At 38.6% G+C, this 17,428-nt stretch overlaps 1 protein-coding gene across 2 annotated transcripts in view; it reads right to left on the bottom strand.

Annotated features, from left to right (window-relative positions):
• DYNC2H1 (dynein cytoplasmic 2 heavy chain 1) overlaps window positions 1-17,428 on the bottom strand; it is a 180,606-nt gene that overhangs the window by 64,182 nt on the left and 98,996 nt on the right. For both annotated transcript variants that reach the window (XM_075742293.1, XM_075742292.1), the window contains 4 exons: window positions 13,452-13,612; window positions 8,678-8,803; window positions 6,074-6,184; window positions 1,683-1,838 (listed from right to left, as the gene is read on the bottom strand). In XM_075742293.1, coding sequence (XP_075598408.1) covers window positions 1,683-1,838; window positions 6,074-6,184; window positions 8,678-8,803; window positions 13,452-13,612 — 554 coding nt within the window. The remainder of the gene's footprint in view (window positions 1-1,682; window positions 1,839-6,073; window positions 6,185-8,677; window positions 8,804-13,451; window positions 13,613-17,428) is intronic.

A 17,428-nucleotide genomic window follows, 5' to 3' on the forward strand; every position in this document is an offset into this window, starting at 1 on the left:
AAAAAATCAGCTCTACCAGTGCATTTAATTTTACATTCTTATACAAACTTGAATCCATTGAATATTAGGAACACAAACTTAAGATTATTTTATTTTTAACAGTATTTACTTCAACTAAAACTTGCTGACATCTGTGACTAGATCATGCACTGCGTTATGATTTTATTTCTGAAGGCTTTTTTGCATTTCGGTTTCCTTTGGATTTTAGTAAAAGGTCTGATTCTTTAAATAGACTCTACATTATATTTTAATCATCTGACTCCTTAATTCATATCACTTCTCTACTGACAGTAAAAATTATCATGAGAAAACCAATTACTGCTACTATTACAGCAAAAATGCGGACCACCATATGCATATTTCTGTTCTTGCTGGCATTATTCTTTACATAGAATGTAATGTGTAATTTTTTCAAAAACCTTTTAATGTAAACAGATAAGTATAAATAAATATTGATATATGATTCAGAATGTAGGAAATCCAGATCTCAAAGGTATCTCCTGTTGCTGTATCCTTAAGGTTGTACCTTTGTATATGGATCATATCATTGGAACAGGAGCATATAGCTTATGATGAGAAACGTGCAAATGTGTCAGATAACATGCACATATTCAGTGAGATGGGTACAGTCACAGGTCTGTATATTCATTATAAATTACAAGAGCTTATAGCTGTGTTTAATTGCAGTCCAGCAATATTAGAAGCTGGTAATCTTAAGCAAAATATAAAACCATTGCTAAGCCTGCACATGAGACAAACACAGTTACAGTGCAATTAGGGAGAAAGCAGTAATCCTATCTGGTGCCACTTGGAAAGCTGGCCGTAAATGAACATTAATTTGAACAAAGCCAAATGAGAGTTCATGCGTCAGATCAGTACTTTAAATATTTTCACCTATTCTATTTCTTGAACACCATATTCAAAGTCCGTTACTGCAAAAGGCAGACAACCTTATAAATCACAAAGTCAAAACTAGCAAAAAACCTCCCAAACATTCCAGGCTCTGCCAGATTGAATCTTTCGTATGACAGGTTAATTTCACCCCCAGTCTAAATAAAATAAACAAGACATAGAACACTTTGTTGGTCGAGGGGTGGGAGGGTGGGGTGGCGTTTCTGTTGAATTTAAGCATCTGCAGCCAGAAAGAAATGTTTGCTTTAAACAAAAACTTATCTAAGGAAAAAACATATCACAGTGTCTGAAAACCATTGTAAGCCTCAGAAGAAACCAGTAAATTCCCTTGTTTTTCCTTCTCCTTGAACAGAGTTTTTGTGCAGAAAGAGTAGACAATGTCATCTCCTCCTTCCCACCAAAGTGTCTCTTTTCTCACATCTTCCGTTCAATCCTGTATGATTCAAAAATATTTTTTCCCATCCCTAACAAACAGAATTCACAGAACCATGGGTTCCATGGGACCTCACTTCTTTATCAGTATCATTCAATACACAAATTACAAAATAACCCCATGCAGGCAGTAGCAATTTTCAGAGGGACAGGAATTTAGGCTACCAAGATTTTATTTTGCAATGAATTTAGAGACAGTAAGGAAGGTAGGCATTAGAAGTATCCACATTTTTCTCATCTCTGAACATGACTCAACATATACCTGATAAAAAATACTTCCAACTATAAAAGCTAATAAATAGGGTAAATTTTTAAAAAGGTAGAAAAAATATTATTACCTGAGGAATATAATTTCTTCTTTCTTGGCATACAGCATGAAACCATGCTAAACAAAAGAGAGAATGCGCTCGAGACAAATTCCCCTTTTTATTAATTTGCTCTGGTGTCCAAGATTCATAGGTTCGCAGGAGATTCTTTTTGAGGCCTGGAGGTGCCTACATTGGAAGGAAAAACACTGTTCTAGATAGAAAACCCGACATTTTATGTACTATTTTCTTAAATTCTAACTTACAATTTATAACCTAATGAAATGACAAACAGTACTTAATAAAACAAAATTTAATAAGAAAAAAAATCTGCTTATAATAAAGGGCCTAACAACAGAATGATCTTACGCTGAAAATAACTTAAACATACTGAAGGAAATAGCTACTGATAGGAGGACTGAACTACACTGAAAGAACTTAGTGAAAGAACAGTACTCTATCAAAATATGTAAGCTTAAAAGTAAATTCAATTTTTTCAAGAAAAAGAAGTTTCTTCTGATTTTACAAGCTGAACTACCAATTATCTTTTCTGTGTTCAGAGCCAACTTGCCTTATGCCATCTCCACACTCTGGCAGCTAACATGTAGATATAGTATATATGTATGATAAAATGCCAGTTCTCTGATGTAGTGGCAGGTAACATCCACAATCAGTAGAAATAACTGCAGTTAAAGTGTACGTAATAACAAAGATTACAGTGCTTAAAAGCAAAAAAAACTGATTAAATACCCAGCCATTTTCACATTACTTGCAAGTTTGAAGGCAAATGTAAATTTTAAAGAGATTTAAATCAAATTTTTATATTTGAAATAATGTTCTCTCTTTTGAAAAGTAATGCTTGTTAATGTTTCTGTAAGAGAGAGAGGAGAGGTGTTTCTGTACGAGGAGAGGTGCCATGCTGGATCTTATTCTCACCAATAAGGAGGGCCTGGTAAGGGATGTCAAGCTCAAGGGCAGCCTTGGCTGCAGTGACCACGAAATGGTGGAATTCAGGATCCTCAGGGCAGCGAGGAGAGCACTCAACAAGCTCACTACCCTGGACTTCAGGAGAGCAGACCTTGGCCTCTTCAGGGATCTGCTTGGTAGAACACCATGGGACAAAGCCCTGGAAGGAAGAGGGGCCCAAGACAGGTGGCTAATATTCAAGGGTCACCTCCTCCAAGCTCAGGAGCGATGCATCCCAACAAAGAGGAAGTCAAGCAAAACCACCAAGAGGCCCCCATGGATGAACAAGGAGCTCCTGGGCAAAGTCAAACAAAAAAAGGAAGCCCACAGAGGGTGGCAGCAAGGGCAGGTAGCCTGGGAAGAATACAGAGAAACTGTCCGAGCAGCCAGGGAGCAGGTTAGGAAAGCCAAAGCCCTGCTAGAAATTAGTCTGGCCAGGGATGTCAAGGACAACAAGAAAAACTTCTATAGGTATGTCAGTGACAAGAGGAGGACAAGGGAAAATGTGGATCCCCTCCGGAATGAAATGGGTGACCTGGTTACCCAGGATATGGAGAAGGCCGAGGTACTCAACGACGTCTTTGCCTCAGTCTTCACTGGCAAATGCTTGATCCACACTGCCCAGGTCACAGAAGGCAGGGACTGGGAGAATGCAGAACCGCCCACTGTAGGAGAAGATCAGGTTCAAGAATATGTAAGGAACCTGAAGGTGCACAAGTCCATGGGACCTGATGAGTTGCATCCGCAGGTCTTGAGGGAACTGGCAGATGAAGTGGCCAGGCCACTCGCCATCATATTTGAGAAGTCCTGGCAGTCCGGCAAAGTTCCCGCCAACTGGAAGGGGGGAAACATAAGCCCCATTTTTAAGAAGGGAAAAAAGGAAGACCCAGGGAACTACAGGCCGGTCAGTCTCACCTCCGAGCCTGGCAAGATTATGGAGCAGACCCTCCTGGAGACTATGCTCAGGCACATGGAAAGCAAGGAGGTGATTGGTGACAGCCAACACGGCTTCACTAGGGGCAAATCGTGCCTGACAAACTTGGTGGCCTTCTATGATGGGGTTACAGTGTCTGTGGATATGGGAAGGGCAACTGACGTCATCTACCTGGACTTGTGCGAGGCATTTGACACTGTCCCGCATGACATCCTTGTCTCTCCAATTTAGAGACATGGATTTGATGGATGGACCACTCGGTGGATAAGGAATTGGCTGGATGGTCGCACTCAAAGAGTAGTGATCAACGGCTCAATGTCCAAGGGGAGAACGGTGACGAGCGGTGTTCCTCAGGGGTCGGTACTGGGACCAGCACTGTTTAAAATCTTTGTCGGCAACATGGACAGTGGGATCGAGTGCACCCTCAGCAAGTTTGCTGACGACACCAAGCTGTGTGGTGTGGTCGACACGCTGGAGGGAAAGGATGCCATCCAGAGGGACCTTGACAGGCTGGAGAGATGGGCCCACGCGAACCACATGAAGTTCAAGGCCAAGCACGACTATAGGCTGGGCGAGGAATGGATTGAGACCAGCCCTGAGGAGAAGGACTTGGGGGTGTTGGTGGATGAGAAGCTCAACATGAGCCGGCAGTGTGCACTTGCAGCCCAGATAGCCAACCATGTCCTGGGCTGCATCAAAAGAACCGTGACCAGCAGGTTGAGGGAGGTGATCCTGCCCCTCTACTCCACTCTTGTGAGACCCCACCTGGAGTGCTGCATCCAGCTCTGGGGGCCCCAGTACAGGAGAGACATTGAGCTGTTGGAGAGAGTCCAGAGGAGGCCACGAAGCTGACCAGAGGGCTGGAGCACCTCTGCTATGAGGACAGGCTGAGAGAGTTGGGATTGTTCAGCCTGGAGAAAAGAAGGCTCCGGGGAGATCTAATTGTGGCTTACCAGTTTCTGAAGGGGGTCTACAGGAAAGCTGGTGAGGGACTGTTTATGAGGGAGTGTAGTGACAGGACAAGGGGTAATGGGTTCAAGCTGAAGGAGGGTCGATTTACATTAGATATTAGAAAGAAATTCTTGACTGTTAGAGTGGTGAGGCACTGGAACAGGTTGCCCAGAGAGGTTGTGGATCTCCCATCCCTGGAAGTGTTCAAGGCCAGGTTGGATGAGGCTTTGGGCAACGTGGTCTAGTGGAGGGTGTCCCTGCCCGCAGCAGGGGGGTTGGAACTAGACGATCTTTGAGGTCCCTTCCAACCCAAACCATTCTATGATTCTATGATTCTATAAGATTACCATAGTTGCATATGTTACATATGCACAGTTGTGGCAAATAATTGCAAAATATTGTAGTCAGTTGATGAATTTCTTTTAAACTATCTACATCTTGATTGGTTAACAGTTAAGGGACATACCACAACCATAAAATAATCAAATATTATTAGCCGAGTCATTGGCTATCATTGCCCTTTCATGGTAACAAAATGTTTACTATAAATGAAAAGGTAACAAAAGGATTTAGAACATTGCAACAGTGTGAAATTCCAATTATTCCAAAGATAGAGATCAGTAACTTCAAGAAGGTAGCTGAAAAGAAATGTGACAATCCTACACAGTCGTGTAGTTTCTGTTCCATTGAAGACCTCAGTATAAGCAAGAAGGTAGTCCAGAAGCTTAAAAATACCTGCTGCCAATATAGAAGTTTAACAATTTTGGCTTCTTAAAGTCAGCATTATTGGACTACAAAAGGTCAGAGCTTCTTGGTTTAGCTGTAGGCAAAATCTCCACACTCCATAACCAATGGAAGATTTAGTAGCACCCCTATCCATGATTTCATTAGTGGACATTAATGCATAAGTGCATTAATAATTAGAGCACTTTCCAACAAGTTGGAGAAGCATGGTCCCAGTTATTCCTTAGGTTGAGCCATTTTGAAAGTAATGCTCTCAGTTTTTAATCAAGGCCTTTAACTGTGTGTTCTGCGCTGTATGGGAAGAGAGCCATTTTTGTTGAAAGGGTCTAGTGAATTCAGAAAGAAAAATGAAGAAGAGAAAGGGTGATTCTGTGATCTTCAGATGAGGATATTCGTCAAGAAGGAGGAATTCCTTGTTTTTCATCCATGTTCCAGCACCTGTGTAGGTATTTGCTTTTAAGAAACACTGATTAAATGCATAAAAGAATTTGGAATACAAACCAGAACAAATACTTCCCCCCAGTAAATTTACTTTCAGTTCAGATTTTCAACTGGAAAAAATATCTGGAAAGAAGTTTTACTGAAGTTTACTTGCCTTTAAAGCACAGCTTCTACAAATTTCCACATATACACCACAAATGATCATTAAAAGTCTTTCAAGGTAAATTCATAGCATATTTTGGATTACATCTAATTGAAATATAAGGCCAAACTAGTTATGCAAATAGTCCACATTATCCAAACATTATTCTATCTAAACATATATTTTACTTACATGTGAGTTCATTCATCTTAAATATGTAAGAAAAGCTTCCCAAACAGAACTTACTTCGTAAGTTATTTTCAGACTTGATTGAAGCAAAATTGGAGTAAATTTTGGATGAACTTCAGTAGTAAGCCAAAGGCGAAAGTTTGGTTGAGGCTGTAATGTATTCAGTTCCTATTAAAGAGATGTTATACAGTGAAGTGGGCTTTGGGTTGTTTTATTTGATATACAGAACTGTATTTACAAAATCAGAATATCCTAAATTAGAAAGATAGGGTTGCCTAAAAATTCTTCAGTTGTTTTTACAAATACAGTTATTCAAAAGACTATAGTTCAAGATGTGCTGTCTCCACACATTCTATATGCTCACTGTTCTCAAGTTTGAAGTTCATCCTAGCAGTCCCAAAATACTTGCATCTCCCCCCCAGACCCTAAACACAGAGCATAAAAATATGTATCAGTTCTTTACTTCTTTTAAGTAAAAAAAACACCAGAAGGCTACATCTCAAAAGATGAAGGCTTGGAATGTGGGCTGCATATCAACTGATCTCAATGACTTTCAACAACTGTATAGCTATATCGATTTCTTTTTCTTCAAGTGTTTTTGCCCCTGCTGGAGCAGGGGCAGAGTGTGAGGAGTCCTCCCCCTGAGGAGGAAGGAGCGGCAGAGACATCGTGTGATGAACTGACCGTAACCCCCATTCCCCATCCCCCTCTGCTGCTGTGGGGGAGGAGGGAGAGAAATTGGGAGTGAAGTTGAGCCCAGGTAAGAAGGGAGGGGTTGGGGGAAGGTGTTTTAAGATGTGGTTTTATTTCTCATTAACCTACTCTGATTTGGTTGGCAATTAATCAATTCTCTTGAGTTGAGTCTTTTTTGCCCCTGACAGTAACTGATGAGTGATCTCTGTCCTTATCTCAACCCACAAGCCTTTTGTTATATTTTCTCTCCCCTGCCCTGCTGAGGAGGGGTGCCTGGGTTATTCCTCCCCAGTGGAAGAACTTAGCATTTCCCTTTGCTGAATTTCACAAGGTTTCTGTCTGTTTATTTCTCCAGTCTATCAAGGTCCCTCTGAATGAAAGCACACCCATCTGTTGTAACAATCATTCCTCACAGTTTTTCATTATCTGTACTTGCTGAGAATGCACTCCATCCCATTATTCACATCATTAATTAAGATGTTAAACAATGTTGGCCACAGTATCAACCCCTGGAGGACACCACTGATGACTGGCCTCCAGCTGGAATTTTTGTTGCTGACAACAGCCCTTTGAGCTCTGCAGTTCACCCAGTCCATATTTATTTTATCAGCATGTCTATGAGGATGTCACGGGAGACAAACTAAGATATAAAAAATGATCCACAGCCTTGGAATCCGGAGATATAACAGAAGAAAACAAGGGAATTTACATGCTGGTTCAAGTGCAATCATCTGCAGCATGTGTCCTCTGATACATCATGTCTGGCGAGAAGACAGCTAAGGGCAGTCAGCTGTAAGCTGTGAAGCGATAATCTTCATATTGATAAAAGTTCACATTGACTGGTGTGTCAGAACACATATTTCATCTGCTCAAATGAAAAGACTGTGAGAACTAAATTTAAGTACCTGGATGGAACTAACCTATAAATAGGCAGGTCTCTCCCAAGAGGATGTTCAAACATGCAAATTACATAGCCTCACACTTGCTAATAGTATGCAAAACAGACAAGGGGATGTGCTGAGTCAAATATGAGCAAATCTCAGTCTACATTAAGTTCAGCAGGAAGTTTAACACCTTCAGTATTATGTAGTGTGGAAAGAATAAAAAACTTCTGATGCATATCGATATTTAAATACTTACAAGATCTGAAATTTTATAATTAGTAAGAGGCATACAGACGCTTCCTTAGTATTCACTACTGTATTCAAACTTGATGACACATATCAGTGTAATCTTGCTTTGCCTTTCCCTTTTTTTTTTTTTTCAATATGGATTATACAAATGTGAAAAAGGCACATGCATGCCACATGGTCGTTGCTAGACAGACAGAAGATAGACTCCAAGCTCATGTGCATGAAGTACACTTTATGGACAATCGTTAGAAACTGGAAAATTAAGATTGTAGTAACCGTGGATAGGAATCTGCCACCTTTCTTTTTTTGAGTTATTCTGTTTTGTGGATTTCACAGCGATATACATGTAAAGTCACTTTGATCTAGTTAGCAAGTTAGGCATTTTACATGCCATAAGTTAAGACTGTGTTTCTATAAAACATTAGAAATTTTAATTTTAAACTAGTAAAAAACCTCTTGGTGACTCAGACACAAGCTACACTTAACATAAAAGAAGTAATAAAAAAAAAAAGTCCTAGAACTGGATGGAGAAAAAAACCAAACCATACATAGATTCAGAGTTCAGCAGACATGGGCAGTACCCCATAAAGTACCAGAAGTCCTAACAGGATCATTTGTTCACTCATTGTGGCAGAAATACTCTACATTGTATGAAAATTAAAGTGTTCGCATGAAGGAAGGAGGGAAAGAGCCACTTAGATCTGAAGCATTTCACCTTATTCTTGATTGAGAAAACTGCCAAGGTTTATTTTTAAATTGCTGGAATTTTAAACATCACCATGGAAATGCCTGAAATGCTCTAGTTTCCAATACATTCTTCTCTTTTTACCCTCACCTTTTCCAATACAGGAAGCCAAGATGTAACAAGATGCAGGTTCTTCAAACACAGCCATTCTCCATTGCGTGCACATTCTTTTAAAGTCTGAATAGCCAGGTCAGCTTGGCCTTGGCCCATTGCAATCTGAAATGTAAGACACAGTTGTATCAGGAATTTATCATACCTCATTTAACAGCTAAATCCAAAATTGTGTTTCCAAGTTAGATTGCATATGTAAAAAAGAAGATGTGGTAATAATGACCAGAATTTTCTCTAATGCGATAGGCTACTACAGTAGGGAAAAGATGAATGAAAATGTAGGTTTTTCTTTGCAACCTATCTAACCAGAGTTTCTTATGAAACCACATTACCTAGTCTTTTTATGGAAAAAACATACATCACTTGGTGACAGTGATGGTATTTTATAACTCAAAAAGTAATTTAAATATCAGTGACTGAACCGTATTACTGCAGAACTGCTGATACAATAAAACCGAGATAAATGAGAACGAATTTCCTTTTGACTGTAAGTTAGGAGTACCTCCTCTGAAGAGAAACACTCAATTTCATATTGAGATGAGTGAAAAACTAATGCTGCTCTCTTTCTAACTGGGAAATATGAATAGCTTAACAAACAGTCTTATCTTCATTTTTGTAGTACCATATTGCTGCTAAAATAAATTTGGATCTTCAAATGGAAATACAAAGGGCAAAAACTGAATTTTCAGATAAATTAGTGAAAACTGAAAATAGACAGACTTGTTCTGTGGCACAATTACTAGAAGAATTTATGTTAGACTACCCGTAGAGTACATTCACCTTAGTTCTCCCCTAGAATCTAATTGGAAGCTGTACATAACAAAAAACCCTGAAACAACAGGTTGAAAAGAAAATGGTGTTAGCCAATCTGAAAAGTCTTGTCTTAGCATTACTGCTATAGCAAAACAGAACTAATTTGATTATTATGACTTCATCAAATATCCTTTAATAGGAAATTCATCCTGCCTTTTCATCCTAAAACTGTCCTGAATCAAAGAAAATTGGGGCCTTAGCTTTATATGATGAAACAGGGATATCCTAAATAAAACTTAGTATAATATCTTGAAATAATTTAAAATAGCCAAAAGAAGATAACTGAAAGTCACCAGACAATATGATAGTACACCACACAAATTTAGTGGTCTGTTCTTTATCCCATATGAGAAATGATTCAACAGAGAAGAAAAATCTGATCTTCTATGTTCTATTCAAATTGCATGAGGAAGTGCAGGAAAAAATAACAACAAAATATTCTCATTAGTAAGACAACTTTTGGATGGCTTAGCTTTAAGTACCACTCCTTAATCAAATACCATACCGTGTTACATTTTAGAAGTCTAACTTGTAAAGGATATTTAGAGATAAACTCAAAAAGCCATGTGGCAGAGTAAGAAATATGCACTCAGAAACTTTCACGGCTAGATAAGCTGGCAGTAGGATCTAAATCTTTACAATTTGATGGGAAAAATATATTATATCAGTGCACATTCCAGGAAAGGAACAATTTCAAGGACTGTTTAAAAGTAACATTAAACTTGACATTTTCCATTTCTATGCTAACCAGTGATCAGATAGATAACAACTCCCCTACCCTGACTATTTCAAATGACAGAAGAAAATAACGTTTTACAGAAAGGCAAAAAGCATATCGGTACTGTGTATTAGGAATATTAGGAAACCAATTGTATCATAGAATAATTTCAGTTGGAATGGATCCTGGAAGGTCTCTAGTTGACTCTCTTGCTCAAGTAGAGCCAGCTATGAAAGATCAGACAGGGACCTGAGGGCTTTGTCCAGTGGACTCTTGGGAACCTCAAGGATGGAGACTGCACTGGGAAATCTGTTGACTGTTCTCATGGTGAAAAATTTTCTCCATATCCATTCGTAACCTATCTCATTACCATTTATGCCCACTGCTCCTTTCCACCATGACTGATTGCAAAGAGTCTGGGTCCATTTTCTCAGTGACCTTCTTGTAGGTATTGAAAGGCTGTTACTAGGTCATCACAAAGACTTCTCTGCTGGCAGGGCACAGTGCTGACTTATCTACAGCTTGTCATCTACAAAAACTCTCCAGTCCTTTTCAGCAAAGGTCCTCCTCAGCCAGTCAATCCATTGCCTGTATCATTGCAAGAGTTTCTTCCTTCCCAGGGGCAGGACTTTGCATTTCTTGAGTTCTGTAAGGTTCCTGACAGCCAAGGAAAGCCAAGGAGAGTTGTGAGCCCATTGCTTGGTGGGGCAGGGCACATAGTGACAAGACACATGAAAAAGTTTTAAGTACTCGGTGACTTTTTAGTCTGAGGTTTCATTGCTGAGACTTGTTCTCAGGCCTCCCGGGTCTCATAAACCCACAAGCAGGAGTGAAGCAATACCCACAATAGGGACAGAGAGATTTAGGAATCACTCAACACACTTAGAAATAAAAAACTCAACAGGACGAGATGGGATGCATTCAAGAGTGCTGAGGGGACAGTTAATGTCACTCCTTGCTCTCATCTTCAAAAGGTTATGTTGATTTGGGGTGCTTGCTGATGAAAAAAGAAAATGATACATTTATCTTCAAGAAGGGCAAAGAGGATAAAGATCTAGGTAATTACAGGCTGGTCAGCCTCCACTCAGTCCCTGGGAAGGTTATGGAGCAAGTCCTCTTAGAAGCCATTTCTAAACACATGAAGAACACAGAGGTGATAAGGAGCAGCCAATATAGATTTACTAATGACAACTCATGCCTGATTGACCTCGTTGCTTTCTATGATGAGGTGACTGCCACTGCGGACAAGGGGGTGCCAGTGAATGTTGTATACCTTGACTTTAGCAAGGCTTTTGACAGAGTCTCCCATAACCTCCTCATCACCAGATTAGAGAACTATAGGCTGGAAAAGTGAAAAATAAGACAGGAAGAACAATGGGCGGACTCCTGGGTTCACAGGATGCGCAGTAGTGCAGAGCCCAGCTGGCAGCCAGTAAGTAGTGGTATCCCTCAGAGATCAGTACTATGACAAATACTGTTTAATGTCTTCATCAGTGACCTGGGTTATGTGACTGGGTGCACTCTCAGCAAGCTAATGGATAACAGCAAACAGTGTGGGGTGAGGGCAAGCAACCAGTACACTGGAAGGCAGGGTTGCTACTCAGATGGGCCTGAACAGGCTGGAGAAACAGGACGGCAGTTCATGAAGTTCAGCAAGGCAAATGCAAAGTCCTAGACCTGGGATGGAATTACTCCATACAACAGGCAGGCTGGGGTCTGCCTAGGAAGCAGCTTTGGAGAAAAGGAGGCCCTAATGGACAACAAGTTAAATATGAGTCAATAATGGGCCCTTGCAACAAAGGCCAATCCCATAATGGGCTGTATTAGTAAAAGCAATCCGCAAGTCCAGGGAAGTGATCCTTCCCCTCTCTTTGGAACTTGTAAGACCACATCTGGAATATTGTGCCCAGTTTTGGGCTCCCCAATACAAGACAGACATGGTCATACTGAAGTGACTCTAGAGTAGACCACTATCATGGTCAGGGCACACTGAGCAGTGTTTGTTTAGCCACTCAATCAGGAGACCTTCTTGCTGTCTACAGTTACCTGACTGAAGGATGCAGAGAAGATAGATGCAGACTCTTTCAGAGGCACATGGTGATAGGACATGAGTCAATATACAGAAGTTGGAACACAGGAAATACTGATTTGATATTAGGAGAAACATTCTGCTGTAAGAGTGATCACACAGTGGAACAAGTTGCCCAGAGATATTTTGGGATGTCCATCCTTAGAGGGGGAACCTCCCACCTCTGAGCAGGGAGTTAAAGTAGATAGTCTCCAGAAGTTCATTCCAACCTTGGTTATTCTATGAATTTAACAGTTACAGTAAATTTCTTCTTAACAAAATAAACATTGTTTTCATCACCTCTGCACAGATCCAATTTTGAAGCAGACACAGAAAATATAAAGTGATTTCTTAACAGTACAATTCTTGATTAAAGTCTACTCAAGGGCAATTATCTTCAACCAGTTCTGGTTTTTGTTGAATGCAAAACAGGGAAGAGGTTGTAAAACATGACAATAAACAACCGTTATATTGGCTGAGCAAATAATTTCAGCCTATTTATCATAAATAAATCAGTGTTGTATGCCTGTTCCTGAAACATGAGGGCTTTCCCACATGGTCAATCTTAAAACCTTTTCAAAAGAGACTTGCGATATAAAAGTTCTGTTCAGGAACTCACATCAACAATTATTTGGTTAACATTTACTTGTAAAATTTCTCAAAATATTTTACAGAATTTCACAAAATACCAAAGTATTCACAAACACTGAACATCTGATTTATGTTTTCTGTTGAAGAAAGATATATGCAAGTTCTATAAGCAGAGGAAATTATGAAGTCTAGTTTTCAGTGGGTTTTGTTCATATTTTGATTATTCCACACTAAAAAAAGATAATGCTTCAGCATGTATAACAATTCTCAGTCTCTTTTTTTCTCTTCCATCTATCTTCTCATTTTCCCTTTCTCCAAGTTGGAGGAATGCCTCTCATGTGGAATCTGCTTCTGAGAGGATCACTAATTGTGTCTCTCTTCTCCACTCTATTTTGCCAATGGAATCAGAAGTTAGTGGCAAGATAGGTGGGAATAACAAACACATAGACACAAAACCATGCTTTTACATACTAACTTCCTTAAAAATGAAGGTAAAACAGATATTACTACTGTAAAGTTTTAAACATTGGGGTATTTAATCATTATGCTTATCTAAGACTGACCTGATGGTAGCATTCAGTATTTCTTTCAACACTTGCAAGTTCTTGCAACTCTTGAGAAGGATCAGCACCAGGAGAAATAATTATCAAGATGGGCTCAACTTCCAGAGTCTCTTTATACAGACGTTTCAAATTCAGAGGTGATGGAGATAATTCTTTTATTCCTAGAATTAGAATTGTTATGGAAATAGTGACTACATAGGATGGAGTGCTTCATTAACCGCTCTAGAGGTCATCTAGCTTTTGAACCCATAAAATGGGTTCTACAAAGAGAAGAAAAATCCTTACAATATGCAGGTAGAAGGCACCCAATATTGATAAAAAAAAGACACAAGCACCAATATGGTGCCTGGACTTCCAGCTTGACAAATAAAACCTGCAGTCTTCATTTAGAGTATAGCCTTCAAGAAAGCATACAAAAAGAGAAGAGCTGGAATATAAGCATATGAGAAGCTACGTTATTTGCTAAAACTAATTGCAGAACTTCTCCACATGCAGAATTTCTGTATTAATTATTAGACTTTGACTTTCCAAAGTTCTTGCTACTACAATTACTTTGTCTATTATTTGTTTTAATATACAACTTAAATGTTTAGAATGCTGACCTAGTATAGGCAAGGCATTTATACACAAGCCCAAGGCTATAAGTGTATCATAAACAGTGTTAATCACATATTTTCAATGTGTCTTTAGACTGGTCCTTAAATACTGAAGTGTTAGGTGCAATGGGAAATCACAACATAAAGCAAGACATAAGCAATCACAACATAAAGAAGAGCCCAAATCAGTGACATGTATACCATACCTACTTAAAGATGCAATACACATTTCCTTGAGGGCACAATCTGCTTTCAGACTTGAGCTATTATCTCCACATAGAACATTACTATATAATTTGAATATAAAAGGTCAGGTTGGTAAAAGTATGAAGTCTGGGTTCTCTGTATGTAACTGTACAGACACTCTAACAGATGCATGTAAACACATCACTATCAATGAAAATAATTTTAAAAAATTGAATTAAGCAAGACGAATGTTGGAAAATATTTTCATTTTACATTCATTAGGTGTACAGAGGTAATATAAGCAGAGATAAATATATAAACTGAGGCCATAAGGCAATTGATATGTGTAGCTCCCTTGAGTTCTGCTGCTCACTGCCAATAAGCTCTAAACCCTAGAAGATCCATAAAATGACACTGAAATTAAAAGTAGGGCTGTTCAGAGCTGGACTGAAGCATGCTCAGTGAGGAAGACTCTTCAGGGATTCTCAACTGTCAGAATCTCAAAAATGCCTGACAAACATCTGCAAGTTGTTTTTCAATGAATCCCGTACTGGCCAAATTTGGATGCATTTTCAGAAGGCCTGAAAAAAGCTTACACTTCGAATGAAAGCTGCCCAGCATACTAGCTTTCTAGTCATTTCTCCACACTGAGCTTATAGTAACATTTTTCACAAATACAAGCTACTCTAGATTTAACATTTCCTTCACTAACATAATAAATGGAAATAGCTAAGCTATTGGCAGGGAGGGGAGAAAGAAAGCAGACAAATTAGCTAAGAAAAAAAAAGAAATTATATATATAGAGAGATTGGTTTGGGTTTTTTTCAACTACAGTAATAATTCAAGCTACTTGAGTCACTCTAAGAAATAAAAGAAAAACATCAGGAAGTAGAACATGATAGCATTCTCTAGCATAAGAACATTTATTTTGGTTAGTTTTCATGAAAGTGCTTGCATTGCTGAAAATGGAAGACAATATTATGAATATAATTAGAAAATCCAACATCAAATGTTTCTTTTTGTGGATGAGGACCACGAAGAAGAGGTACTTGTAATGCATGCTGATATTTGGGCTACAAACCACTGTCTTGCACCTTAAGCAAGTTTCATCTCATCAAATCCTTCTGTACTGAGTTGTATTCACTGTAACTACATTGCACTGTTCAAGTATCAAAATATAGATGTTTCCATATTAATTTAAAGAAATATTAAAACACGACATAAAGCACTATCAGAATTGAATAACTATCTACATAAGCTATAAAGATATATTGAGAATCCTAACACCAAATTTTAGATCAAAATTTGATTAAAAGTAAGGTCTTGGAAAGGTAAATTTTAATCTTTATTAACTTTTATTTCAGTGAAGAAAATAGTTTGGAAAATCTTCACTACTGTTTCAAATCCTATGAAAGACACAGGACTAAAACTATCTGTTGAAGTCAACAGGCAGCAAGGATACAAAAACCAAACAGAGATCTCTCTGACCATTGTGGAATGAGCATCATGCAACGCTGCAGAACAGATGTACGAAGTTATAGAAGGGAAATCCACCGGGTCTTTTAAGTACTGTATTACTACTTCCAGTTGAGAAACCTTAGAGACATAAAACACTGGTCACTGGAAAAGGTTTCACTATAGACTTGTGATGTTCTTGTACTCTTGCCTTGACATTTATTATTTGTCATTGACAAAGACAGTAACACGCTAGAGAGGCCTCTCTTCTTCACTTGTTCAACTGTTCTTAAGTCCCTGTTCCTAAGGCTGCTTTGCTGCTTCAAACAGGTGCATCGAATATACTACAGTCAAGATAAACCAGAAACTGTTGGCTGTATTATTATTTTTAGCAGTGTAAGCAGAAGGTGCGCAGATTGCTGAGAAGCAGAATTGATTAGGAATTTTGATATCCCACATAACTTCTTATTAACTAGGCCTACCACTTGGCCTTGCATCAACTGGAGAACAGATTAAAATGTTGTGATTGGGCAACAGATGACTGTGTGTACACCTGCAATCTAAGTTTATTATAATAATGTATTTATAGTAATGATGCTAATTTAAAAGAGCTGCAATTATAAATGAGTAACTGCCTAGCCAAATATGTTGTAGTAATCTTGAGATGCATCATTTAGAAAATTAATACAGTGTAAGTTTTCTTCCATAAAGCAGTTTGAGTTTTTTTAGAAATTTGGACACAATGTTTAGAAAAAGCATAGCTATGCTGAAGGTGCACTTTGCTTGAAGGAAATTCAACGGAAGTGAAATACAGAAAAACTACAATACAGCCCTGTCTATGCCTGGCCATTAGAATTAAAAGCTACAGCCAGGATTACATTTGGAGAACTGAAAAAAAGGACAGTGTTTTCAAGGTAAATCCATAAGCACTCATATTCCACATAATAACTATGCAGTCAGACTGGGAATTCCTGACATACTTCTCTGCCTCCATGTTCCATTCTGACAGAATTTCTTAAATCTTACTATTCAAACTGATGCCCTGATATAAGAAGAAAAAGCTTATGTAAGAGCAAATAACTTTTCAGAAAGTGTCTAAAGTGTGTGTGTGGCGGGGGGGAATCAAAGGGGAAAAAAAACAAACCTGGCATATAAATATAAAGTTTGGCACAGGATGCAAACTCACGGGTTTTTTTATAAACTGATGAAGCTTCCATAAAATCAATGAACAACTTTTCACATAACTTCTCTACTAAATTCAATACAATTAAATCAATTTACAGCTGCTAGAACTTGAACTCTAAGTGATTGTTAAAATTCCTTCTGTTGATGATCAGCACACAGAGAAACAATGTGCAAAAATATCTGTACATGTATTATTACTATTCACAATTCCAAGACAGAAAGCAGGAGAGGTTAGGGGTTTTTTATTTTGGCAAGTATTTTATGTTGGCCCAGATGTGCTGTGACCATGAGAACTCTGGTCTACTTTATAGAAAATGGCCTGTTAGAATGAAATACAGACTTGTTAGCCTGCACTGATTTTCTTTCCGTGTATCTCTACTGCTTTTTTGAAGAATATGAAAATGTAGTTAATTAAAATCAAGCCTCTTTAAATAGTATTTCTGATGTAGCCAGACTCAAAAAACTAAGCTGAAGTATATATGAAAAAAACCCAAAACTCAATGAGTGATATGAAATTATTTGAGAGTATACTATAAATATGATTTTTGCTAACAT

The sequence above is a fragment of the Balearica regulorum genome, chromosome 1, assembly GCF_011004875.1.
Source record: "Balearica regulorum gibbericeps isolate bBalReg1 chromosome 1, bBalReg1.pri, whole genome shotgun sequence".
NCBI lineage: Eukaryota > Metazoa > Chordata > Aves > Gruiformes > Gruidae > Balearica > Balearica regulorum.